Source organism: Neolamprologus brichardi, chromosome 6, assembly GCF_056152115.1.
Source record: "Neolamprologus brichardi isolate AB-2024 chromosome 6, ASM5615211v1, whole genome shotgun sequence".
Lineage (NCBI taxonomy): Eukaryota > Metazoa > Chordata > Actinopteri > Cichliformes > Cichlidae > Neolamprologus > Neolamprologus brichardi.
In genome coordinates, this window is record NC_142109.1 from 30,430,362 (window position 1) to 30,458,223 (window position 27,862).

Genomic DNA, 27,862 nt, shown 5'->3' on the forward strand with positions numbered 1-27,862 from the left:
TGAATATTGCAATGAGTCAGTAATTCTATACTTAATGTTCCTTACAGAACACACTCATTTGCAGACATTTTCACAGCTGTGTTTTTTCTTCTACAACATAAAGTGAAACACCTCTTTGGGACTGTTAGCAAGAAGTGATATCCTGCCTTTTGCTCTCAGCTGGGAAGAACTGGAGAGTACTACTTAGTGCTTTCACATAGTTATGACCTTTAAATAAATACATTGCAAAAATAATTGTGACAGATTTAAGTGTCATATTCTAAAATATGACAAACCTGCTTCATATGTCAAACACATTTGGATGGTTCGCCTCAGAAAATTCTGCTGTCTTTAAACACTAACCATTGCATGTTGTTCGTAATTGTCTTTTAACTTAAAACTAAAAGATAAAACCTTTATTTTTTAAATGTTTTATTGTTTATTGATGATTATTCAATCATCATATGAGTATTTTTGTGTTGTCTTTATGTTTATTGTTTTTGTTTTTTTTGTAAATTAAATTATAATCAGAAAGAATTCTACAAATCCATTCATGCTCTTTCTCCACCTCACCTATTGGACCTTCTCCTTCCCTGCTCCTCATTCCTCAACTAAAGGCTTAGTCTCCATCCCCCACATCAGACCACAGTCCCTCAAGGACAGACCCTTCAGCTCCGTTCCCCCCACTCTGTACAACATGCTTCCCTCTGAGATCCACTCTGCCCTGTCTCTGGGCATTTTTCAAAAACAGATACAGTGTCATGTATTCACTGAAGCCTTTGACCTTTGACCGTGTTTTTTTTTTTTTGTGTGTGTGTGTTTGCAAAGTGACCTTGGGTTCCTTGAAAAGCACTATATAAATCCGAGTTATTATTATTAATATTTTTGTTATTGACAGCGCCATCATCCTTCAGGCTTTGGATTATCTCCTGGTCTTCTTTCTCCCTTTCAGTGTGACAGTCGTTCTCTGTTCGTTCCTACTGGGTATCTTTCTCCTTTTCAAACTAATTATTCAGCTCTAGTCTGCAGCTAGCTCTTTTTGTAGACCACTGGTCATTTGCACGACCTATAGAGATCTAGGTGAACTCACCATGACAGGCAATATATTTTTCTGTATCCCGCATTTTAATCTTTGAAACCTCAATCTGGGTGCGCAGAGCCTCATTTGCTGCCTGACTCTACTTTAGCTGCTTGGCCCACTTGTGAGAATGTAAAGAATGTGAATCTAATAGTACTATTATTATTTTTGACATGTGTCACCTTGTGAAATGCTTGGACTGGCATTCTGCCTGGAATATTTAAGGAAGTTGTGATAGACATGAAAATATTTGAAAGTTCTCCTGCTTATTTCAGTTATTTACTAATATTTTTACTTAAGTATAAAATAAGTGCAAACAGCCACAGTCCACTAAGAGCCAGGACACAAGATTAAATAATGTATGTTATCAAACCCCAAGTTTCTTACAAGTCAAGTGTTTGTTGTATTTGTGGAATATCTATGGTATGACTGCCCATGCTTCTAATATTACTAGAGCCTTTGTAGCTGAATGGGAGAAAACCTCAAGAGAATAGATGCTGTTAACAATGCTGATTAATGAACATGATTTGGCATTGACATGTTCAAGAATCACAATAAGGTATAATATTTTCCATGCACCACATTTTGTTTGTGACATATTTTAAGTCTTTTAACTAGAAAGCAGGCGCCATAAGCCCTACCCTAAACTGTACTTCACCAATTTCACTGATTTTCTGCATTGGTGTACAAGAATGTGTAAAGCACAACATTTCTATATAAGCATAATGCATGAGGGAACTTGCAGCACACTCACACTAACATGCAGCCTTACAAGAGATCCTAGTGCAGTTTGACTTACTCGAGTCTCTTCTGGTGCCATCAGAGCATGAAACACATGACCGTAGCTCAGAGGCTGCAGAAGCCTCGGTGAGGCCAGCAGCTAGGGACAGCGCTCTGGGCATGCAAAGGCTTGTCTGGAACATACTGTACATACTGAGTGGCACAAAAAGATTTAACAAATGTTTATAGAGATTAACTAAGTGCTACAGAAAAATTAAAGGTTATTTGGCCGGTATATTGTTTGCATATCTATGTTAGAGACATCATCGTTAGTGTTTAGATTTGCCTACAGTCAGTGAGACGCTTGTATTATGTTGTGCAAGGCTGTTATTGTTAAAGGGTCGTGACCAAGTTGGATCTAGAGTTGATCTTTTTGTCCAGCAAAACTATGTAACAAAATAATACAAACTTCAACTTATTCGTCACTAAGTACTTGTTCAATAACTTGTCTGACAGAAAAAATTTTTTTAAATAAACCTTTAAATGTATTGTTGATAATAATCTAAATCAATCAAGAAATCAAGCAGACATTTTAATTAAACAAGCAAAATAAACAAACACATGCATCCAAACAATCAAATGACTCATAGAACCACAAAGGCGATAAATGGCCAAAGGAGATAGGACAACAGCCTGAACTGCTCCCTGCGGTTGTATTCATGCAAAGTGCACTGAATTTTTTAAATAAATGAGACAAAAAGAGAGAGAGAGAGAGGCAGGGCAGCTGGTGATGATGGAAATGTGGTGATATAAAGTTTTACTGTCAGCAGTGCTCAGACAGCTATTGATTAACGTGATCATATTTATTGCTTCTTTCTGCATGTAAAAGAAAACATAATGCTATGTAAGGGTTATAATGCGTCTTCATTTGCAAAAGTGGATGACTGGTTCAGAGCTTGATCTGCATTGTACTCCACACATGAGATCCATCGTTTTCCGCTGTAAAAACAGATGTGCTGATATTTCAGTGACTTCACATATTGAAGTAATTTTCCCACCATCCCCTTCCTTGGGCAGTGCTGCACCACTTCCACTTCTGACCACTTGCAGTTACACATTTGTATGAAGCGCACTCTATAGTATGTCAAAAAAAGGCCCCTTCCGCTTGACTTTCATTTGGGGGAAGAGTAAACGGTCACATGGAGCCAAATCTGGCCTGCAGGGTAGGTGGTTAAAAATTCTGTATTTTAATGAACTGTGACACATCGTGGCCATGGTGAGATCACAAATCTGCACACGCAACTGCACATTTTCAGAAAGAAAACAAAGAGACTGCACTTTAAGAAATGCAGCAGTGTGCCAGTTTTAAAAATCTGACCCAACCTGACAACTTTTCAGCCTAAAGGCTAGGCACATGACTTGCCACTGGTTCAAAATTTATATCTTTTAAGAAGACAGTGTTGATGAAGGTGGTGGGCAAATTTAATTTTGGTATCTTTTTATGGTTTTTGTAGTCACAGTCAATTTACTTCCTTTGGAAATCTTACATATCTGTAAACACTTCTACTGAGCAGCTATTTCATCTAAATTATGTGACTTTATTTTATCACATAATTATGCCACAGGGAACACTTCAAGCCTGTGCTTCTGTGGTTTCTCTGGATGTTAGTAACATTAAATATATGATGTTGTGTATGAAAAATAAAGGTAAAACATTGCGATTAAAGGAAATTTGAGTTGGCACATTGATCCTGTCACGGTCATCAGTGACCCAGTGTTTTGGATATATTAAGGTTTGATTTCTGTTTTGTATTTCTAGCTCTTAGGTTTTGGTTCCTGTGCTCAGTGCTCCCTCTGTTTAGTGTCTGGTGGGTGTCTCTGTACCTGCCCTGGTCCCGCCTTTCCTGTCTAGTCATCCCTATCTTTATGTTTTTGATGTACAATATCAAGTAAGTTCTGTCTGTGTGTTTCCTATTTTACTTTGAAGGTCCATGTCTCAGGTTAGTGTATTATGTCTCGCTTCCCTTGCCTCATTTTGGCCAATTAGATTCAGGTGTGTCTCCCTCCTGTGCACCACTTCCTTGTTACAGAGTGTGTGTATTTAGTGTCCGTGTCTGCTCCTACTCATCGTTGCATCGCACCCTCATGCTGTGTGTTTCCCAGTGTCTCCCCGTATACTTAGAATTCTCCCAGTTTAGTTTTGATATTGTTTTGTATTACTTCTGAGCCTGCAATAAAGCAGTGTTTTTGAGTTCACATTTTGCCTCTGTGAAGTCTGCGTTTGGGTCCTCATCTCCTGCCGGCACACAGCGATTCATGACAGATCCAGTGTAGTTGTTTGGGTTTCGTTAGTGTGAAGCACACTAACAAACCGCCCCTCTGGTCACAAGGAACAGTTGGCAGCACAGGAAATCAAACTGGAGATTTATGTTTCACTTTCAGTCAAGGTTTGCAAATTTCATGCACGTAGTGGTTGTTCTGGGAAAATGCCAGCTTTATCAGAAGCATTATCAGAAATCAAGAATTTGTCTCAGGAGCCTCATAATCTGTTTATCAAAGAAAGAAAAACGCTTCTAGCATGATGAAAATGGACACCATCCGGTTTGTGATCAGGTCATAGCAACACAACAACACAATAGGCAGATATAATATGATTTGATATACAGAACATGCACAGATCCTCAGTTACTGATTTTTTTGTAAGGTGTCGTGCATAAGTCACTCTTTGTGGACTCTGTGATGCACTGTATTGAGTCATCTAGCCGCAAAGTATCAATAACCCATGCTTTGGAGCTGGCAATATTTTCAGGTTCGGTGCCATTTGATTTCCCTATTTGCATAAAATTTGATTTAGATTTAATTCATAACAGTTTAGCTCAATGCTTAAAGGCAGAAGAAAGAAAAATGAAAAACATTAATGGAGCAGCTTAACACACTACTATGAAGTGCCTTCTACAACAGGAAGCTCTTAGTAATGGAGGTCAAATGAAATTGGGATGTCAAGCAGAGTTGGAATTACATTGTGTGGGGTGATTCATGCTCTATCTTTCAGTGGGATTTGCAAAAGGGAATGGAGCTCAATCTTAATAGGAAATATTATGATGTGTAATACAAATTTACATCCAAGTCCCTCTAGAAATTTTTTCCTTTCTGTACAGTGCTGGCACATTAAATCATGGCACGACTTACTGAAAAGCCTGGTTGTGAGAATGTATGAAGCAAAGAAACCCTGGGCTAGGTTCAATGTGGCTGGTGTAATTTTCATATACATAATTAGTTTTTTATGCTGCAAACGCTGCCAAGGATTTATGATATATGTGAAAGATTTTATTTTAGGAATAGTATGCAGAGGGCAGAAGAAGCATACTCGGTAAACTGTATGAGAGAGACGATGAAAGTGTTGAAAATTATGTAAAATGCTCTAAATTTACCATTGTAATAAAACATCTTCACCAATTGTAGCACTAAATCACGTTATCTGAGGCCTTACCGCTTTGAGAGTGATTGCTCACGCTGATAGTTGGGCTGGTACTGAGCATAAAACAGCTCAGTTTCAGTTTTAAGTTCATTTTCAACAGCTGATTTAATCTTGCAAATATTACAGTAATGTGGTAATAAGTTGGAGATAGAAATACTGAACTATTCTTCAGTTCAGTTCAGTTTCTTATGTCTATAATACACACAAACACACATGCCTGTTGTTTACATAAACATGGATTCACGCAAATACATGAGATCTCTGAGATTTTGATGCAGCTGAAATAAAAAAAAAACATTACATTTCTATTTCTGAAGCTTCACAACACATGTTTTAAAATTGGCACTGACGTGTGTGTGGAAATCTTTCAACTTTTTTTCAGCTGCACTTATGAGGGCGTTGCTGACATTCCCTCTTTGAGAAATGAGTTTGCTTGTGGGATACTGGAGGAGGAAAAGGGAAAAAAAGATGTGGTCCATGGCAGCAGAGAGGTGTTCCTTTGATGGCTAGCGGAGGCAGGAAATCACAAGATTTAACGTTCGATGTTAAACTGCATAACTCTCACAGGCACACTTCAGACAGAGCAGTGGGAGGGAGATGTACAAAAACACTGTCTATTGGCGTTAGCAAAATTATATCATACTAAGTGCTGTTTCGTAATGGACAATTGCAAACCAATGAAACAGTTGTAGAGATTAAAAACTGCTGCTTCCAAATTAAGTAACTAGATAAAGTGCTTATCTTTGTTATTGTGTGATATGAAACTAAAATTCATTAGATTTCCTGAAACATGAGTTCAAATGAAGGATTGTGTTATAACTCTACATCACGGTGGAGGAAATCTTCAGATTTTGTAGGCTATACAATGTGCACTTTATTTTTTTCCTTGTTGAGAAGTGACTCATTTGATTAACTAACTTGTTAAGATCTATTTTGTACATTAATGCAGTTTTAAAGATGACTATATGTGTCTGTGAAGGTTCTCAGTCATCCAGGTCATCGTAGTCAAAGGAGCTTGCAAAGAAAGCGTCTGGACTTCTTTAAGTTACTTGAGTAACTTAAAGAAGTAACTTAAGTTAAGTTAACTTAACTTAAGTTACTTGAGTAACTACAAGTAACTTAAAGAAGTCCAGACGCTTTCTTTGCAAGCTCCTTTGACAATGACTATATGTGTTTTATTATTTATATGGCTTTCTGTCAGCACCTGGTTACATCTGTTCTCGTGGTTTTAGTATGTTTGCTAGAGTCGTCAGATAATCTGAAATCCTGATTTGAAACTTTCTGTATTGCTGGATTCCCCCCTGCAGACCAACACCTCTGAGCACCTGTTTCTTTGTTTTTCTCAGTCTTATTAAGAACATGGAGAGGGTAGTTGATTATATCAGTTGGATTATGTGAGATGTTATTTTACATTTACAAATATACTCTTTCGATAATTGTAAAATATTTTGAGTAACTGATGGCGAAATAATATGCTCATGTTACTGACTTGTAAATACTTTGCACTGTTTACACGTTTGTTTCTTTTCAGGCATGTTCGTTAAGTCCCATGTTGGCTATATTAGGTTTTTTAGACCAACAACTTTTTGGTTGCTACTTGGACACAATCTTCAAGTCTTAAATAAGTTTCTCATGTGACATGAAAGAAAGCTAACTCAAGCCTCTTAATTACTACACAGTAAACACTCTCTGATGGTTCCCACTGAAAAACCTATTGAAGTGGGTTTACTAGAGATGTACTTTATACTTTTAGCAAAACAACCAACAAGGCTGAAATGTTTATTGGTTTGATCTATATTTTTCTTTTGGAATAATACTCACAAATGCTGCGAGTCTATGCAGAATAAACTATCCTGGGTAACAGTAAGTCCCGAAAAAACTGCAGAAGAGCAAAGGGACTACAAAAATCTCAACAATATGTCAGTCAAGCTGATTGGGTGACTGGTCTTATATAGAGGTAGGTGCAGTGGTATATGCATGGATATATGCAGTGTATACAGTGAAGGCTAATGTATACTTACTTAAAAAGTCACTGATGCAGTAGGCTATGTATCACTGGACATCTTGCAGTGTGAGACAGCAGACAGTCTTCCTCTTAGGCAACATAAGAAACAGCCATGAGTTTTGGGAGAAGTGCAGGATGAAATTTGTCAATAAGAAAAAAATAAACATCTGCCAGTACTTATACAGATGATTGCCACAAGCAGATGGGAGCTGAATCTCCAGAAGGAGATAATGCAACTGATTTAGTGTTAGGAACATTACACCAGCAGATGAGTGGGTGGTGAGAAATGGTAGAGGATTCTTTAGATTTTGTAAGTTACATCACTGTATAAACGTAAAGTCAAACATAGGTATTCCTGCAAATAAATAACAATACACACCCTCAAAAAGCAATATATTTATTTACTTCAATTCACTATAATTAGCTGTCAGGGTTTGGGTATAACACCTACCAAAACACCAGTGCACCAATGATGAGTTTAAATATGTAGAGCAGAAAAGTAAGATATGAAGATTACAAAAGATTAAAATATGCACATATCAGAAGATCTGAGTAGCCTTGACTGTGGTTGATGCGTGTGTAAATATACTCTTTACTGCCAAAAGTATTCGCTCATTGTTCAGCTGCATATGAACTTGAGTGTGTATATTGAAGGCTGAAGTGACCCGTTGACTGTCAAACATTTTTGTCTAACTAAAGTACCTCTTAAGAAAATGTAAAAGCAACACAAGAAGACATGCAAAAACAGCCAAGTACACACAAACCCACACACACCCACAAAGACAGGCACACACACGACTAACAGGACAGGAGCTTGCAATAAGTAAAACCAAGACTGTCATTTCATCTCTAGCTCGCTGTCTCTTTTCTACAGAAGCTGTCACAAAAATATTCTAATAGAGAGACAGAGATCTGACTCAGTGCGACTCACTGTCTGCCTTCGTGGATGGTGTATACCTTGATATGTGTACGCATTTACACACACACATATGAACACAAACATACACACTCCTTCTGCTCTCCTACCACTAAAGTTGCCACAAAAATGTTCTGGATGGAGAGTTTAAGGTATGACTCAGTCAGACTCCTTCACTCTTCCTTATTTTTCTCTCGCTGCTCACTGCATTACGCACATGTGTAACAAAGTGTTTATATACATATATGTGTGTGTGTGTGTTCTCCTCCACAAACACCCCTCTAGACACCCATGCAAAAAATGTTAAAGTTACATTGTAACAAATACCTTTACATCCGACTCACCTAGACTGTATCCCTGTCACCATGTGACCTCTTTTGAAATTAATCTCTCTCTTTCTCTCTGTCACACACACAGACACACATACATGAATCCACACACAAAGCCCCATAATACCACCCTGAACGCTCCAGTATCTGAAACTTCTGAAGCCCTCTGGGTGGATAACTGTGGCAGCTATCAAAGAATAATATATTCTTTTCTATATACTTTCCCACACACACTGTAGTACTGCATGTATGCTGAAAATAGAAAGTAGCACTTGATTTGTAGAGATTCAGACCAAGGAGTTTTGTATGATTAGTTTATCAACAGTATTGCATGTAGGGAATTCCACTTTAATATCTTGAATTAGAAGTTTTTGTTCCAGTAAGCAAACAGAGAATTTATAGTGAACACTTTGGGAAATAAACCTTGTTCGCTGTAAATCTATCTGGTAAGTCTTAGCAGATGTCATGACTGAAGCAATAAAATACGTATCAAAGAGTGTAGTGAACACCGCTTTTCATTTCAGCAGAGGCAGTGTAACACTTATTCTGAAATATAAAAAGAGGAAGAGAAGACACTCAGAGATGATCACTGTTATTATAAAAAACGTTTCTCTTGCCTGCTTCTGTTCTCTGAAGAGCACTTTAATGAGATTGCTAATGTGGGGGTCATTAAAGAAACATTATGATGTCACAGCGCTCTCAGAGCACCATGCTGAGTCATTACTGACGACAAAAGATACAATTCGAAAATCTTTGTTCCAGAGCATACTGCGGATCACGTGAATTCATCCCCCTCATGTCACCAAAATATATTTACCCTTTCAAAACAAAGAGTGCACAAGTTAGTTGCAAGGTGAGGCAGTGAATTAGACATAGTTTTCCATAAATTCCTACAAATCCTCAATCAGTATGACATGTGAAATGTGGGAAATGTATAATATGTAATATATTATGTTATATATTTTAAAAAATGAACTGAATAGAATAATGGTAAATGGCCTGTGTTTGTATAGCGCTTTACTAGTCCCTAAGGACCCCAAAGCGCTTTACACATCCAGTCATCCACCCATTCACACACTGGTGATGGCAAGCTACATTGTAGCCACAGCCGCCCTGGGGCGCACTGACAGAGGCGAGGCTGCCGGACACTGGCGCCACTGGGCCCTCTGACCACCACCAGTAGGCAACAGGTGAAGTGTCTTGCCCAAAGACACAACGACCGAGACTGTCCAAGCCGGGGCTCGAACCGGCAACCTTCCGATTACAAGGCGAACTCCCAACTCTTGAGCCACGATCGCCCCTTATAGAATAGAATAGAATAGAATAGAATAGAATAGAATAGGGTGATACAGCAGTGACAACAACCATTTGAGCAGATGTTGTCCAAAGCTTCACACTGCCTGTATATGCACATAGTGAATCCTGCTGCCTTTTTTTCCCTTTTGTGATTCAGTTCAGACCACCTTCTTTCACTTATCCATGATCCATGTTTGAAGCTTACATTTAACATGTACACGTACATTTAGACAGTGGATATGGATCCGTACAGCCTTCTACATGTAAAACTGTAACAATTCAAACAGTGCTATTTACAGCCTTCTGTTTAGCTGCACATTTGCAAGCTGCTTTGCAACCCATTGTGCTTTTCCACATATACGTGTGGCATGACACGAGTTCCTGGGAAATAACAATGTTCTATGACAATAGTGGTCCTCACGGAACTGCAGTTTTGGTGAAACATAGTCTCAGTCGTGCGGCCACCACAGTTAAACATCACTCTCATCTTTACGCTTAACCATTTTCTTTAGATTCATCTCTTTTAAGAACTCATTGTCACCTGTCAGATAACATATCCTGAGAGGTGCTACTGTCAATCAACGCTACTGTATTTGTTTCACCTGTTGGTGATTTTAATGCGGGATTGGTGTGTGGTTAATGTTAGTGCAAGTCTCCAGGGAATGAATGCTACATAATGTGATTAGTTCATGAGGGAAAAAAGCAAGTGTAAGAGTGCATCTGTGTATTTGTGATCGTTTTTTCTTCCCTTTCTAATCTGTCCATGATTTTAACATCAGCTATAGGCCAACCAGACAACCTGTTTTATTCTCTCTCTCTGTGTGTATACTTCTTCACCCTCCTGTGGCCCCAGCTTGTGTCTGGCAGTGGGCCCAGCAGGATTTTCCTTGCATTTCCATATCATTGATAATTGACTGGCTCAGGGAATGAAGGAGTGGAATGGCAGAGCAAATGCTTTCCTGCTACTGCAGCTGCTCCTGGCTGCCACGGCAACTGGGGCAGAAAATCGGAGCTATCGCTTTGTCATAATCAACATTCTGGTTTCCAATCTACCCAAACCTTTGTGTCTTCCATCCTTTCTTTTTTTCCTTATCAAATAGACTTTTCCAGTGAAAAGCCTGTTCATTTTAAGCACCTGAGCCTTCCTGTGCAAACATACTAAGTCCACCATCCCTTGCAGGAACCCTGAGTCTTTAGCACTAAAGAACTTTGTAAGTGGTTTTAGTGTTTGGGTCTTTAAAAACTGTGTCCCTTTTTTGCATCTAAGATCTATTCTGTAAACTCGGTCTGGCAAGACCTTTTGCATGAGAAACAGACAATTGCTGCTCTGTCATTAAAATAATTTCCATGTAGTATTCTGTTTTACATTTCTGAGACCAGGGAATTTAAACTGGCATCACAATACACAACCTGACCATAGAATTACAAAAAATATGGATTTAGTATGTCTCAGAACATTTCTCTTTGATATTTACAACTCACCCTTTATTAGCCATTTGGTTCTTTCGCTTAATGTCCCACCTCCTGTCCTTTTTTGTGTCTCATTTTTATCTCCATTAACAATAGCTACTGAGGAACGCTACTTCCTAGAAACACAATTCATTCAGCCACACTGGGTAATTGCTGGCGTGTGAGATTGTACACCAGCCTTTCAATGTCACCCTTTTGCTTAAGTTTTTACTTGGATGCTTCTTTACCCCGTGTGTCTGTGTGTCCGTGGGTGAATATAGACCTCATGTTCAATTTTCAAAGATGAAACCCTATACGTAATCTCAAGACAGAAAGAGTTATATGTGCATGAATTGTTAGTGATGTAGTGCAATACAAGTAGAAAATAAAAATAAGAAATGGCCTTAATATTTACTGTTTTATGAAAAAAAAAATGAAAAGGTGGGGCAGTTCTAGGTATTACCTCATGCAACATGAAGTCATCATCAGGTCAGATTTTTCCATACCAGTGCTACTATGAGTCAGAGGCATGTTGGCATCAACAAAGGAGATGTCACGGTCTTTGGAAGCCTATTTGAAAACCATTTCATTTGTCACACTCTTTAGTGACTTCATTATGTGACTTTTGTGTTTTATGTACATTGAATGAAACATTAGTTACCATAAAACAAAAAAGCATAAATAAATACAAAAAAAAATACATATAAAAAGGAGACATACAGAGATTTCTAGTTTTAATGATCCAGTTTGCTTAGGTGAAATGAATCTTGTTATAACCTGTTTGGTCAGATATTAGGCTAGCTAATGATGTGGAATAAATCTAAAAAGAATAGCTTATAGCTAAAACATAGTCTAAGGTAATTTAATTCTTGGGCAAATTCAATATTTGCCCCAAAACTCTAGAAGGAGCTTTTTTTTTGTCGATGTAAAGATAAAGAAAGAAACTCATGGGTACACAGCCAGGGGCAAATGTTCTTATTTTAACTCTCTTGCTGTTTGGAGTGAAAAGGTCACTGAACACACGCCAAAGCGAAGCTGCTAAATGGATGTGAAAATGACTCCAGTTTGACAAAGAGGATTGATATTTGTTAGCGAATTTGTCTGTAAGTGTGAGTAGTCAGGTATACGTGCCTTGCATTAAGTTTTGGTCTATTACCTCTGGCTTAAAGGGCAGCACTGATTCCACGGTGACTTAGTAGTCAAGCAACATAAAGTGATATACTCATTCATAAGAAAAAAACATGTACTTAATGCATTGCAGTCAGGGATGAATACCATCTTTTAATGTGATGTATTTTCTGCTACAGTCAACCATTCATCACTCATCAAAAGAGGGGAAGATAGAAACAACAGATATAAAGCTGATATTAAGCGACAGAGAGAAAAAAAGAAGAGAAAAAAACTGTGGATTCATCTGTGTATTCCAGATCCTCACGAATTGTGATAGTTTCTTGTATAATTAAGGCACAAACTGCTCTACCGACCTTCCCTCAGCACTCATGACCTTAATGTGAACTCATTTTCTTAATTAACTTGGATTGGGAGTGAATGAGACTAATTACTGAAGTAGTCTGCAATTTTAAGTCCATCCAGAATCTACATTTGCAACCATCGTTGGATAACAAGACTCTAAAAGCATCCACTTTCAGTTTGTTTACATCGACACAGAAGAGGCATAGGTTGTTTGTGTGTTAGATAAACATGAAGGTTTTTCTTACTTGACAGGAATGTGTTTGTCTATGTGTGTTTGAGACAGATAGGCTGGGCTGTCCCCCCGGGCAAATCTTGGCAACACCAGAGCAGTGATCAGGTGCTGGCATAAGATGGCATTTAATGAGACACACAAAGCCAACAAAAGCAGTCGAGTGGCAGATTTTCAAGCATGTGACCTGCATGTGTGTTTGTGTGTAGGTGCTGGATGATTCACCTTACAGTTCTTCTTCCAGCTGCTGTTCGCTCAAACTTAATTAGCAGAGAGAGTGGGATTCCATCTTCTTCACTAAATCGCCATGAGTTGTTTACGAGTCAACCAACTGCTCATTTGATTGCCTGCATAAATGACACAAAGCAAATGAATCCGAACTGTCTGCTCTGTGTCAGATGGGCTGGCTGCTGGCCTGTTGTGCCTCAATAAATCAACCCCATTCGTCACACTCTATTTGTTCTCTACTAGTTGTTTTTTAAACAGTGACACGATGCATTTTATATTACATATGAGAAGGGTAAAGTTGCTTGACCGATTGGGAAGCCTGGTCATTGTCAATTGGTCAAATTCTCTGTCTGTTACACTGCTGACAACTGGTAGTGACGTGATTATAACTAAAGGCGATAGATATTTCTCAGTATCCAAATACTGTATGGAACATTTTAAAAATCGATAGTTAGATCATCGCATCTGCTCAGCTTGTACTGCAAGTAATTAGATAGATTGTGCTGCAGTAAGTGCTTTTCTCCTACTTTACCTTTTATAAGTGAAAGGTGATAGCTTTGGAATAAAAAAAATACATAAAAATAATTGCCCGAGCATCTTCAGCCTTGTGGATTCAGACTCTAATCAAGGTCTACAATGCCCACATACATTATAACCTCTAATCAGATTTAGCTTCAGGAAGTGATGTGCCAGAGTCTACAGCATAGTTCCAGTCACTGGATGCTTTTATCATCCCCTGCTCGGTGTATTTATATTATTATGATTGATTCAGTTTCTTTGTGTTATACAACCACACCCAGCCAAAAAGGTCGGAGCACGGCATGCATATGTATATGGACATAACATGGCTTGCATAGCGTAAGTGTCTTTTTCTGTCTAGTCGAATGAATGAAGCATCAGTTCCGCTCTCTGATGAGTAATGATAATGCACTACCTATAAAACTGTGTAATGCGCTTCTTGGAAACTTACAGGTCACTGCTTCCTGAAAGATTATCTTAAGCCATTAATCATAAACCAGAGTGCTTCACCACATCAGCAGTATTGCAAGTATAGCAATAAGTGCTGCGGTCCATCACAATTATTTGCTCCTTGTGTGAACATGTAACTTCAGAAGGGTTGAGGAAAGGGGAAAAAAAGTGGGTCGCTTCAGCAGCTGGTGTGTATCTTAGCGTGTATCTTTTAAAGTTAGTCTTCTCATTATTAAATTCCTTCTTTGTTGTACTATTCCTGTCATGGCTTAGCAAGCAAACACTGTCTGTTAAAACTCAAACAGGATTTTATGTACTAGAAATTCAGCTCTGGAACAACCTACTTGGTGTTTATTTCAAGTTTTGTGGTTTATATAACGTTTTTAGAGTTACCTCACTTGTTGAATATGCAAACCGCCGCTCTTTCTTACACTTGCAATATTCGTGTAAGTGACGATGAAGTGCAGTCCGTACAGCATGCCATCACTTTGTGGTGGGGTAACAGATTCAAGCGGGCATCTCCCCACCACACTCATCACTGAATAAAACATGTAACAACCTGTAACTCTGAACTGGAGACAACACAGCCAAGTTTAATCTTCTTTTTCATTATGCTTTTTTTTGGGCATCATTCGTATTTGACGAGTTTGCACTGAGCTGCACTACTTTGGAATATTTAACATTAATAATAAGACCATGCATGTAATTTCCTAATCATAGAGGCTAGTACTGCTCACGTAGAAATGTATTTTATTTTTTATTTCTTTATTTTTTCTCTGATTGGGGACCAGATCTGTCCTCCCCCCTACATCCCACAGTATGACAAGCCAGCCCTCTTCTGTCCCGCCCTCAGCCCATCTCGGCTCGGGCAGGATCCATCTCTGCGACGGGACACGCACGAAAAGAAGGTGCAGAGAAACCCAACAGGCGACAGAACCAAGACAAGGAAAAAAACTAAACAAAAATACACACACACACATATTCGACACAAGGTGGTGTTTCGCAGCGTGAAGGCGGTGCGTGTTGTACAAAGCCACCAACAACCGACCGTCCTTCATTATTTAAACTGCACATCACGGCGGTGACACTCCGGAGGTCCCACTTGGCTGCTGAGATGCACGCAGGGATGAACAGTCAGATAATTTGATCTTCGCTGTGGAAATATCCACTCGGTCTCGTTGATGACAGGAGGAAAGATGAAGTTTGCGGTTGCGGTGTTGTGGTTCTGCGTGGCTCTTGGGAAAGCTACGATGCAAGGTAAGAATCTGGAAACACTCGCCTTTAAACTGCTGAAGCTGCACAACTGTCAGGACAGAAAATCTAATTTGTACAAAACAAAAGCTCAAACTGACAGAAGATTGAGCAGGAGAATTGTGTCTAGTTAAATCGAAACACGTTATATTCTCAATATTCACACTAATTGGCTAACGCGCCACGGCTCTGCCCAGTGAGGAAGATGTTTTAAAAAGAGGCGATCATGCTATGTAGTTTAAATATGATTATAGTTTTTAATCAGGGCGCCGGACAAAACGATGGGGTCAGGTGAAAGAGCATGTTTATGATTTATTAAAGAGTGAGTTCACAGCGCCCCCCCTTGGGATGTGTGACTAAGAATGGGCTTTATAACACTACAGTAGAACAATAAGGGACGATATAAATACAATAAATATTCACAGCAATGGGAGAGAAGAATTCCCTTACATAATAAAGCCGTGAGCGGGCTATGCCTCATAGAATTTGATATGAAATATATTGAGCAAAATACTGTGACACAGAGATGGCAGAACAGAAGTCCACGATCAAACTGCTGTCTCTTCATCATACTGTCATGTGTGTGTGTGTGTGTGTGTGTGAGCGTGGGCAGATATTACTTTAACACACAGACACAGATTAACAATCTAAAGTTGTTTATCTGTTTGTGTGTTTGTGCACACGCCTGTGTAAATCCACTTCATCTCAGTGGCCTCGACCTTTTGCCTTAATACTTCATGGTTTAGACGAACAAGGTGCTGGAAGCTTTCCTCAGAGATTTTGGCTCATACTGACATTATAGCATCTATTGCATGCTGCAGATATGTCAGTTGCGCATCAAGAATGCGAATCTCCCATTCCATTATATAACAAAGGTGGAATGAGATCCGATGTATGAACTTTGTGACGTGGCACATTATCCTGCTGGAAGAAACCATCAGAAAATGGGTACACTGTGGCGACAGAGGGATGAATGCAGTCAGCAACAATGCTTAGGAAGGACATAGTGTTTAAATGATGCTCAAAGTGTGCCAAGAAAATATCCAATGCAAGGCGGGATGGATCCACGCTTTCATGCCATCTAAATGTTGCAGTGGCTGTGCAAGTTGTAACATTTGTGTGCGTGTGTAAAGATGCTCTTTGCATACTTTGGTTGTAATGAATTGAGTTGAGTTACTGTTGCTTTCCTGTCAGCTTGGCAGTTTTACTCCGAGAACTGCTGCTCACGGAATATTTTATCTTTTTCATACCATCCTCTGTAAAGCTTCCCAGTAGATCAGCAGTTTCTGAAATACTCAGACCTGCCTGTCTGGCACCAACAGCCATGCCACATTCAGAGGCACTTAAATCACTTTTCATGGATGAGGGTAAATACTGAAATTACCCCTCAGCATTCAAAGCTCGCTTCCTACTTTTCCATTATTATAACAATGAAAAGATAATCCTTCATTAGTCCTCTAGTGGTTAAATGATACAACTTGTAGTTTCTATAAATATGATTCTTTAGTATGTGAATTAACCCCCCCCCCCCCGAAAATCCTAGTGATTACCATATATGTCATGAGTGACCCGGTGAATGTTAAGATGTTCAGCTTGGCTGTTTTTGCATAATTCTGTTGACACACAGACAAACCAATAAACATCAAAGCCTCTGTCAACTTGCTGAGACTGAAACAGTGACAGTGGAGTTCGAATATAAAGTTAAACTGTTGTTCATATGCACTGGTGTGTGACCAAAAAATGTGTTCCCCTCCAGTTTCCTTCTCTCATATTACCCCTCGCAGTGTGCATCCTGCTGTGGCTCTATGTGAACAGATGGTAGTCACGTCAAGGTGATCATACCAGTTGTCACCCATGGGGTGCTTCAAATTGAGGAGGAGGCAGGGTGCATGTTAGCATGCTGGGTCACTCCTTTGTCTCTATCAATCATCAACAAATCTCTTTTACTCTCTCAGACACACACACACACACACACACACACACACACACACACACACACACACACACACATTCAACCTAATGCATTATAATCTCCCCACAGAGAAACAACCGCATCCTTCCAACCATCACAGTGTGTGTGTTCTGATCAATACTTTCCTCTTTACCTTTGCTCAGTCAAATATGCACACACTCACATAGTGCAGGGTCAGTAAGCGTCTCTCTGAGGGAGGGCGTTGGCCCTTGTAGAGGAATCCATCCCTGTGGTGTTTGACTACAGGGGCTCCTGGGTTTTTGTTGATGAGGATCTCGAGATGGGCTGCTTCCTGTTGTGATGGGAGATAGATGGATTCAGCTGAGTGTGTTGTTGTCCCATTTCAAGTCTTTACAAACTGAGTGCGGATCTGATGCAATAGTAGGTAATCTGTCTGCGTATGAACACAGCATGTGCTTTAACTTATGGCAGCACACCCAACAGAGAACAAGAGGATCTAAAAATGAAAAAAATACACGGTATTTTTGTGTCCATGCACAAACACACACACACACACACACACCCTTCACATTTTACCCACACTGTATTTTTTTGTCCTTTGCATGTTTTTCCCCTCAATTAATGACCAATAACTATCAAATGTTTGCATATTTGTTTTTGTTTTTTTAAAAGCATCTTTTAGTCTTTCTACAAATATTGCATAGGGTTAGGTTTAGACTCTTGGTAGGGTTAATGATGAGAAACCTGTCCTGAAGCCATGCAAGTGTTGACCTAGCTGGATGCTTCACTTCACTGTCATGCTTTAAGTTTCAGCATCGCCACTTCATGAGGTATATCCATTTCAGAAGTTCTTCAAGGACCTCTCTGCATTTGGCTGCAATCATTGCTATTCTTTCAGCCATTTCTCTGTCCGTGACACAGAGACACATTCCTACAGTATGAATTGCATGGATTGTACCCACCAGATAATGAGTAGGGATGGGAGTAGAAAACCATTTCGAGATTTTTTAATTAAGCTGAATGATATGACTCCAAGCTTTTATTATTTTTACCAGTGCCAGCATGCATAGTCATATACAAGCCTTTCATTTTCCTCTTTTTCTTTATTGTGTTCTGGCTCAGAGATGATTGATAAGGAATCAACAAGGGAGTCAATAAAGCATGGAGTGAGCTTAGAGCTTGGAGTTCTGTTTGTCTTTCAGACCCACTCAGTCTGTTTCTTTTATAGATATTGCACAAATGCAAGAAAGCAGTCCTACATATTAGTTTAATATGCATGTTGAAGGACATGTCCCGGTCTAAATGGACTCCAAGATTCTGCAGAGAATTACTAGAGGCCAATGTAATCAAATCTAGAGTAAGTATCTGGTTAGAAACCAAGTTTGTAAGATTTTTAGGACCAAATAAAATAAAAAGAGTTGACACTCTCACAAGTCTCTTTTACTCAAGTGACTTCTGTCTAGGCATTCTACCATAAAAGCTCGAGCTGTTGAGAGCGTTGTCATTCTGGCAGGTTTTCTCTTCACTTTAGAGGACTTCTGAACTTTTGTTATTGCAACTGTCGGGTCTCTAGTCATCTTGCATTACAAGGCTGTTCTTGCCTGCTAAGTCATTTTGGCTCGAATTATTGTGGCCACTAGATCATTATTTACCACGGCCCTCCCAAAAAGCCTCAGAAAAAAGCAACATGCAGTGTTGCACCATGATATCAAGAAATTTTCTAGACAAATGTCTTCACTATGCCATTTTATATTATTGAGATTTTTTTATTGCTGTATTTCAAACATAGTCAAAAACAGAATAACTTATTGCAGATTACATTTTAAATGCAATCTAAAATAAACCTAGTTTCCTATATTATTTATTAAAAATTATATAAATAGGGATGCCCTTCTTATCTCCCTCTCCAGCTAACATATTATATCACGACTGTATACCAAAATGTAGGACGGAAAGAAGATTGCATTGCTTAGCAGAGAGCAATGTCGCTGCATTAAGATGCAAGTGGAAGTGGGAGTTTGTTTTCTCACTTCTATCTTTTTCTCTGTCTGTTCTCATTCCCCTTGCCCCAGTTAGTGTACCCTTCTGTAGCAACCTCTCCCCTTCCCCCTGTTTCTGTCTCTCTTATATTCTAGGGGGAATTGCTTTGGGTCACTCTGTCTCACTCTTTCTCTTATCAGCACTCTCCACTCCTCTGCAGCATTCCTCTCATTTTAGAGGCTGTTGATTCAAACTTCTCTTTTCTGTCTATCAGCTTCTGTCGCAACACTACCATAGGCTGTGCCAAATATCGGGCTCTTATGCAGACAATTGCTCCAAGCTTTGAGCTGATAAAGCCACAGAGTTACTGTGGGAGGCTCTTGTGTGACTCTCAAGTACAAATACCACATAATGCTCTGAGCGTCCAACGAATGCTGCTGTCATTTGCATCTTAGTTACACACAAAGAGTAGTTTTTTTCTACTCAGTCTAGGTTTCAAACTCATACACGTATATTTTAGCAAAGATGAACTAAACTGAAATTCACATCATAATCTTGCATGTTCTTCTCTATAACTGTTTACCTAAAAAAAACAAACCCATCTCCCGGCTTGTTGAAATGAATGCACTGTTCCTTCATTGCACTGTTTCCTGTTCAGCATGAGCGTCACTCTTTAACTGACTATTATGTCTTGTGCCTGACTGCACAAAGCGCTCCGAGCTCTTTTTGTTTCCCCTGGCGATTGTTCTGTCTGAGGTGATCATGTCAGTATGATCATCTTGTCAGCCTTGGGAGCTTAGATGCATTCGCTCGGCCATGACCAGCTGTCAGTCCGAGGCTGACTGTGTGTGCATGCCTGACTCTAAGGCCCTGACTTAATTTTTTATCCCACTTATTTTTGAGACTCCGGAGACGTGTGGTAGAGCTCGTTCATGCATAACTTAAACATGTAAAACTTGGAAAAGTGTGACAGTTATGCGCAGATCTGTTTTGCACATGAATGTTGAGTGTATATGAGGTAAGTAGCCATCTGTTTAGAGGTTCAACTAGTTTTACTTTTAAGTAATGCACTTTATGATGTACAATGAGGTCAACAAAGTTTGGGACACTGACATTTATATATATAATTTTGCCACCACAGTGGATTAATTCCACACAAGTGTTAAATTAACTGGCTAGCCCATGACAGCCATTTTTACACATAGGCCTCTATTTAGAGGCTCACAAGTAATTTGACAATTAAGGAAATAAAATATCTGGAAATGATTCCAAGTGCTGAACTTGCTATGACATGTTAGTGTGTAAATGTGAACACTGTAAAAATGAAACCTGTTAAATATCATCATATTAACACCATCGTTTTGAGCCTTACTAAGCTGCTAGTGTGGCAGTGTCTTATAAAAGGTTTGCACAGCTGCACAGTAATGAAACAGCATGTTAGAAGAGCAGCATTGAAAGCCACAATGGTCAAAAGAATGTGAAATCACTGAGTGTAAGTGACCTTAATTTAGGTAAATAAAGAGCTGAGTTTAATCATTGTGCTTACACACATCAAAAGGAAAGGAAGGGGGGTGTCAAATGTAATGTTCAGGTACAGTCTGTGTGAAATATGAGCAATTATGTGATGTGTGTAGTCATCTGCATTGATTCCAGAAGCACATCTATTCCTTTACAAGTGTGTGACAGCTGCTCCTGCTTTTCACGACATACAACAGTCTTACATTTTTCCTTTCTGGCCTTATCCCTACTACCTTCTTCCCCTCCTTCCAGTCCAGGAAGATTTTGTGTCGCTGGCAGAGTTGGAGGATTCTCTGCTGAGGAACCTTTTCAGAGGTTACCAGAAGTGGGTGCGGCCTGTTCAGCACGCCAATGACACCATTACTGTACGCTTTGGACTAAAGATCTCACAGCTGGTTGATGTGGTGAGGAAATAACACGCACATCCACAAACCTGCAGGAGGTATACAGTGTGTATAGTAATGTCAAGTTAGTTAAATTGCCTCTGCTTGTTGACACTGCGTACTCTACTCAATATTTTTATATAATATTAGGTTACAATTACAAGGATTTGGGTAATTTTGTCAGTTGGTATTGATCAAATTCTTGAGCAAAGTAGATTCAGGTGAATACACAGCTGTGTCTGTGACTCTGCATAAATTAACATAGATTAATATGTAATATGGTTAATACAATCCTGTTATAATCGTCTGAGGAGAAACGGGTTATTCACAGGAACAAGAGAGGAGTGTGTGGAAATAAGAAAAGAGGAGAGACAGCAGCAGGGGAACTAGAAGATAGGTAAGCGAGGCAATAGACAGATGGAGCATACAATAGGTGTAAATGTTATATATGGAGGTAAAAAACGAACTATTGTAGAGATGAAGCCTTCAGTGAGGATAAACAAGGAGAAGGGTGTCGAGAGGGATTTAAAGGACCTCAAAAGGAAGAGAGAGTAACAACAAAGAGAAAAGAAGAAAGACTAAAATTGAAGTCCAAAGTGGACTTGTACGTGTAGTAGAAGAGGAAGTAATGAGGCCATCAAGCTGAGATGAATCAGATTTCATTTATTATTCACACAAGTATGCGCTCACAAAGCTGCTTGCCCCAAGTCTAAAGAGGGCAACAGTTTTACTACATCAGCATTTCACATTTGTACTTCTCCCTGAAAAGATAACATTTAGAAGAGTGCCATCTTCTGGTTTTCTGTCTAAACTGCAAATATTTATACCAAATTAATTAAATGTTGCAGTCAGGTATGCCTCACAAGCTCACGAGAGTAGACAAAATCGATTTCATAGATTTGCATCTTTCTTAATACTTTTTTCTGCTCTCAAACTCACATGAAATGTATTCTGTCTTTGACCTTCTCCTGGTAATCCTCTACCATCCTCTCAAATGTGTTTTTATACAGTGGGTTTCATTATTTTGTATAGCACAAGATAGGAGTAAGATCACAGCAATAGTAAACCATCTCTTTTTTTTGTCTGATATTGTTTGTACTCAAAAGTGAGAAACTCTAAAATATGTGCGAGACCCCAAAAGCTGTTCCACTGCACTTATTAAGTAGGAAGCTGAAGAAGCAATTAACCCATCAACCTTTTTAGGCTTATGTCCTTTCTTTAATGCCACTCAGCTTTTTGTCTCCAGCTTTGGGTTTGCTGCTCACCTCCTCATTAGCTTCACTTATCATTTCAAGTAAGTAGATTTATAAATAATGAACTTGGTATTTTATTCTTTTTTTGTCTTGCAGGATGAAAAGAACCAGCTTATGACTACAAATGTTTGGCTCTGGCAGGTGAATACTAGCTCTACTGCTTACAAATTATAGGATCTTTAATTTTCAGTTTTCTTGAAGTAAGCTCATTTTTACTGTTATTATTTATATTTTGATAAGGGTTTTTTTTTTGGTGTCCGTGGACAAGAAGATATAAATGAGTGAGACTACATGATTAAATAAAGGTATAAATGTACCATTGCGTGTATATAAAATAATGATTATTATGGAGTAATTATCGATTTCTTCTTATTATTATTAAAAGACAATAAAACTTGAGCACATGAATCTCAATAAAACATTTTCCATTTACGCATATTTCCAGAGGCACATTGTGAGGAGAGGCAAGAAATGTGTCCATCTTTAACACACTGTTAAATTTCGCTTTTGTATATTTTATTATATTTGGAGAGGTTCAAAGTACATTTAAGAGGAGGATGGATCCTGAATGACTGCGCTACAGAGAGAGATGATCTTCTAAAACTTGTGTTGGACTCACTGAACATTACATCTCTGGCCTTGGTGAATAGTAGATTGGCTGACACAAGATGTATAATAGATAAAGATAATAAATATGCATAGATATATAATAGATGAGGGTAGTTTTAACTGTTACATACTGCTTTTGCCTTTTTCTTTTCTTTTCAGCCTGCCAGTAATAACCTTTTAATGATTCCCAATACATCCTTTAAAATGTGTCACACTAATGTTACTTTCTACAAGAGATATCAGACGTCAGATCAGCAAAAGAACAGCAAAAAAGTATTAAGAATTGGCCCCATTCTTATTGCTGTTTACACTGATTGTAAACATTACTTTATATCTGCTGCATTGTACAGTTTCTTTAGTGTTAATTATTCTAATTATAAATTATTTAGTAAAAATTCTGCTAGTAAACTCTTGGTAGAAATAGAAAGTTGTTTTTTTTAAACCACAATGACAAGGGCAAAAAAATAAACAATCTTAGATTGTATTTGCAAGTAAAATCACCAGTATACTTCTCCTTAAAAACAAGGAGTGATATACTGGTGGAAAACATATTCTAGTGTCCGTTCCATTCCTGCTGAGCGAGCAGCCTGGTGCTGTCCATGGTGCTGAGCATGGATGGTACCATGGACAGCACCATGTGTGCAGAAACTGCATGCACTTAGCTTGTAGGCTTAATGTATCAGTGGGTCATTGTGTTATTGTTCGTGTTTCTATAGGAGTGGGTTGATGTGAAGCTGAAGTGGAACCCTGATGATTATGGGGGCATTACCTCTATCAGAGTGCCTTCGGAGACAATATGGCTGCCTGATATTGTTCTGTATGAAAAGTGAGTTGCACAACACTCTACACTCATTGGTACCACATTCGGAGGCAGTGCTCAGTGGCTTTGTTTTTTGCCTCCCTTGCCTCACTTTTGTGACTTCAGCCTTTTTTCCTCTCTCTTTTCCATTTCTTTCCATTTTCTCCCAGTGCTGATGGTCGCTTTGAAGGTTCACTGATGACTAAAGCCATTGTGCGCTGGGATGGCACCATAACATGGACTCCACCCGCCAGCTATAAGTCGTCCTGCACCATGGATGTCACCTTCTTCCCCTTTGACCGACAGAACTGCTCCATGAAGTTCGGTTCCTGGACTTATGATGGAAATATGGTGGATCTTGTCCTGGTGGACCACTACGTGGATCGTAAAGACTTCTTTGATAATGGAGAATGGGAGATCCTCAATGCAACAGGAGTAAAGGGAAGTAGGAGGGATGGGGTTTACTGGTATCCATTTGTCACATACTCCTTCATCCTTAAAAGGTTGCCCTTGTTCTACACCCTCTTCCTCATCATCCCCTGCCTTGGCCTGTCCTTCCTTACTGTGCTGGTATTCTATTTGCCATCAGACGAAGGAGAGAAACTTTCACTTTCAACATCGGTGCTGGTATCGCTCACTGTGTTCCTGTTGGTCATAGAAGAAATTATCCCTTCATCCTCCAAGGTGGGTAATCTATGTCAGTGTTTCTCCATAGTCAAGTTTTTACTGCGCTATATTATGATTATTATTTTTTTTTTTTTTCTTCTTTCTTCTGTGTTCAGTTATCCTAACTACAATCTTAATTACAGCACGCTCTAATTAAAATGGAGCACAACCTCAACCTTCTCAATTACCTGCTGCTTGAACTGCATGTCAGCTCCATTAACCAAGCAGGAGAGAAAAACGAAAAAGCCTTCAGAAAAAACTACTTTCAAAGGCAATGACAGAATCAATGACTTTTCAGTGTGCAGCCCACTACGAGGCATATTTCATAGACCATTATAATGTTGCCTGAATGTTTTATTCAGGGTTAATATGTTATTACAGAGGATAGTTTAAACAAGAAGTAAGTAGAAATGCTATAAAAGCTCTTAAAATGTGTACCATGCTTTTTAAATTTATTAGACTAATTAGTATTTTTTGCAAATGAATAAAATCTATATTTAACAAGCTTTGAAAACATCATTAAATATTTTTAAAGCCATTTTTTGTTAAATATAAACAAATTTCATCCATGACAGCAAAAAAGAAAAAAAAAGGCATGAAATTGTATTTTAAACATCAACACTGGCATCTTACAGTGTTAAACTAAAGCTCTTCTCTGAAACATGTGGGTGGGTGCAGTCTCTGCTTCATTAACAGCTCCTTGAATCTCCTGATACAGTTGCTAAGGTGAAACGACTTATACATCTTGGAGTCTAGGAGGAACACTGAGTTATATGACGTCATGTAATTCCAATCATTTAGTAGCCACGAGCCTGAGCAGAGGTCTTTTCAAACATAATGCACAAAAGACTTGTAATCTTCTGCAGAGTACATGAGAAAAAGTAAATTCTACCACAAGGAATCAAAAGAATTTATTTATGTTTCATACACTGCATCCTAAAAAGCCAGTGAAACAAACTCAGGTCTCTTAAACCAGCGGTCACCAACCTTTTTTGCCTGACGGACCGGTTTATGACCGGCCTTTAAGGTGTCGCGGATAAATACAACAAAATAAAACTAGTACCGGTACCAAAAAAAGAAGATTTATTCATAACACGCGTGAAAAGACCCAAAACAGAGTTAACGATAAAAACGATAACAAAATAACACTGAAAACTGATAAAAACCCTGAAAACCATACATTTCACACCTGAGCCTCAACTCTCGCGGCCCGGTACCAAACGACTCACGGACCGGTACCGGTCTGAGGCCCGGGGGTTGGGGACCGCTGTCTTAAACCACTACTACATGTCTTGAATTTTTCTTTAAATTTGGCTAATATTCCAAATTTTGCTGATTAGTGAGTGGAGGAAGTATCCCACAGTCTTGTTCATGAGTAATGGTAATGGGGAAGTGACGGACAGATTGGGGCCACTGCTGCAGTTATATGGATGCTGCACCAGTCCAAAGTGGTGAAGAGATAGTTTAGGGGTGCTCTTGATTTACTGGTCGACCTGCGTCCACACCCTCACCTATGGTCACGAGCTGTGGTTAGTGATTGAAAGAATGACATTTACAGCCGGGCATGTCCTACTGGGGACGGACCCGGGGTAGACCCGGGATATACTTTGGTGCTCCCCTGGATAAGCTGGAGGAGGTAGCTGGAGGAGGTGGTTTGGGAGAGGGAGGTCTGGTATCTGCTTAGGCTGTTGCCACCTTGACAGAGCCCCAGATAAGTGGAAGAAAAAAGATAGCTGGATAGATGGAAGTATTACTGATGTTTGTACACAGCTGAATAACTGTTTCATTTTTACATTTACAGGTGATCCCACTAATTGGAGAGTACCTGCTCTTCATCATGATCTTTGTCACATTCTCCATTATTGTCACCGTCTTTGTGATTAACGTCCACCATCGCTCCTCTGCCACCTATCACCCCATGGCCCCCTGGGTAAAGAGCCTCTTTCTTCAGAGACTGCCCAGACTCCTTTGCATGAGGGGACACACGGACAGGTAACAAAGATCAGCTGTAGTCAAACAAATATTTTACTTTTCTGCTGTTGTAACTTTGAATGTTACATGAAATGATCAATACCACACTGTACAGTAAATCTAAAGTTAAGAGAGAGTTAAGAGAGTTAGTTATAAAATTTCCAACTAACCTTCAAAGCCTAACAGTTTCAGTTAGCAGCTACACATGCAAAATAAAATAAATAAAATAACAGATTTAGTGTCATTATCTGCAGATACCACTTCCCAGACATTGAGATGCGAAGCCCAGAGCTGAAGCCCCGTCGAGGTGCGGGGAGGAGGGGCGTTCCTGGGCACTGTGGCGGTCAGCAGAGAGGCCCCCATGGAGGGAAGGAGGATGAAAACCAAGCTTGGTTGGCAATGCTGGAGAAAGCCACAAATTCCGTTCGCTACATCAGCCGTCATATCAAAAAGGAGCACTTTATAAGAGAGGTGGGCGTGGCCAAACGGGAGACTAGATGTGGGACGGATTGGGTTGCATGCGTGTTACATCATCTGTTTACTGTTACAGAAGTGGCACAGAGTCATTTACATGTCACTAATGAGGGATGTTTTACTGTGAAAAAAAATGTTTGGCGCTAACACAGACTCACACCTGTGTACTTTTGTGTTTCTGTGTCTCTCTTTGTTTTATCAGGTTGTACAAGACTGGAAATTTGTGGCTCAGGTGCTGGACAGAATTTTCCTGTGGGCCTTCCTAACAGTGTCAATCCTGGGAACTATCCTTATCTTCACCCCTGCTTTGCAGATGTACCTCAGCACACCTTCATGAAGGCGCACACTCTCCAACAGTTCGTTCTTGGTTTCCAGTCCGTCTTTAACTATGATTTATTGATAAAGCTCAATGAAACATTCATATTGTATCTTTCTATTGTAGAGAAAAGCTCGGGCAACAAACTTTTACCTCCCTACAACATGGTTTGCAGCCTGTAATAACTACTGGAAACTGTAATGCTCTAGATGCAACTTGTCCTTTGCTGTGAAATGCATGTAGAGGGGTGCAGAGGAGTACAAGCAATAAGCAGGTTAAGGTAGCGTGTATGATTTGAACGTCTTTGTTTGTATAAATGTAAAAGTAATTATACACGCAACAAAATGCACAATGTCACTCCATGAATATTGAGCTGTTTTATGTGTCACATGCACTTTGTTGATTATTGTATGTTCTGTAATGATGATCAGAATAAAGAAAAAATTGAATACCACTATTTCTACGTCCTTTTTTTGACACCCACACATGCTGAACAGGTAGAATAAAGTGTTAAATCAATATATATAAATATGGTAAAATGATTAGTAGTAGTAATGATA

At 39.2% G+C, this 27,862-nt stretch overlaps 1 protein-coding gene across 1 annotated transcript; it reads left to right on the plus strand.

The window, feature by feature from the left end:
- The first annotated feature begins 15,013 nt into the window (after positions 1 to 15,013).
- LOC102789596 (neuronal acetylcholine receptor subunit non-alpha-3) lies at positions 15,014 to 27,756 on the plus strand. The gene is made up of 8 exons (XM_006790594.2): positions 15,014 to 15,406; positions 21,084 to 21,235; positions 22,564 to 22,608; positions 23,793 to 23,902; positions 24,046 to 24,559; positions 26,343 to 26,533; positions 26,767 to 26,983; positions 27,189 to 27,756. Exons 1-8 carry the CDS (start codon positions 15,331 to 15,333, stop codon positions 27,321 to 27,323), a joined length of 1,440 nt encoding a protein of 479 aa, XP_006790657.1. The 5' UTR covers positions 15,014 to 15,330; the 3' UTR covers positions 27,324 to 27,756.
- Positions 27,757 to 27,862: the final 106 nt, after the last annotated feature.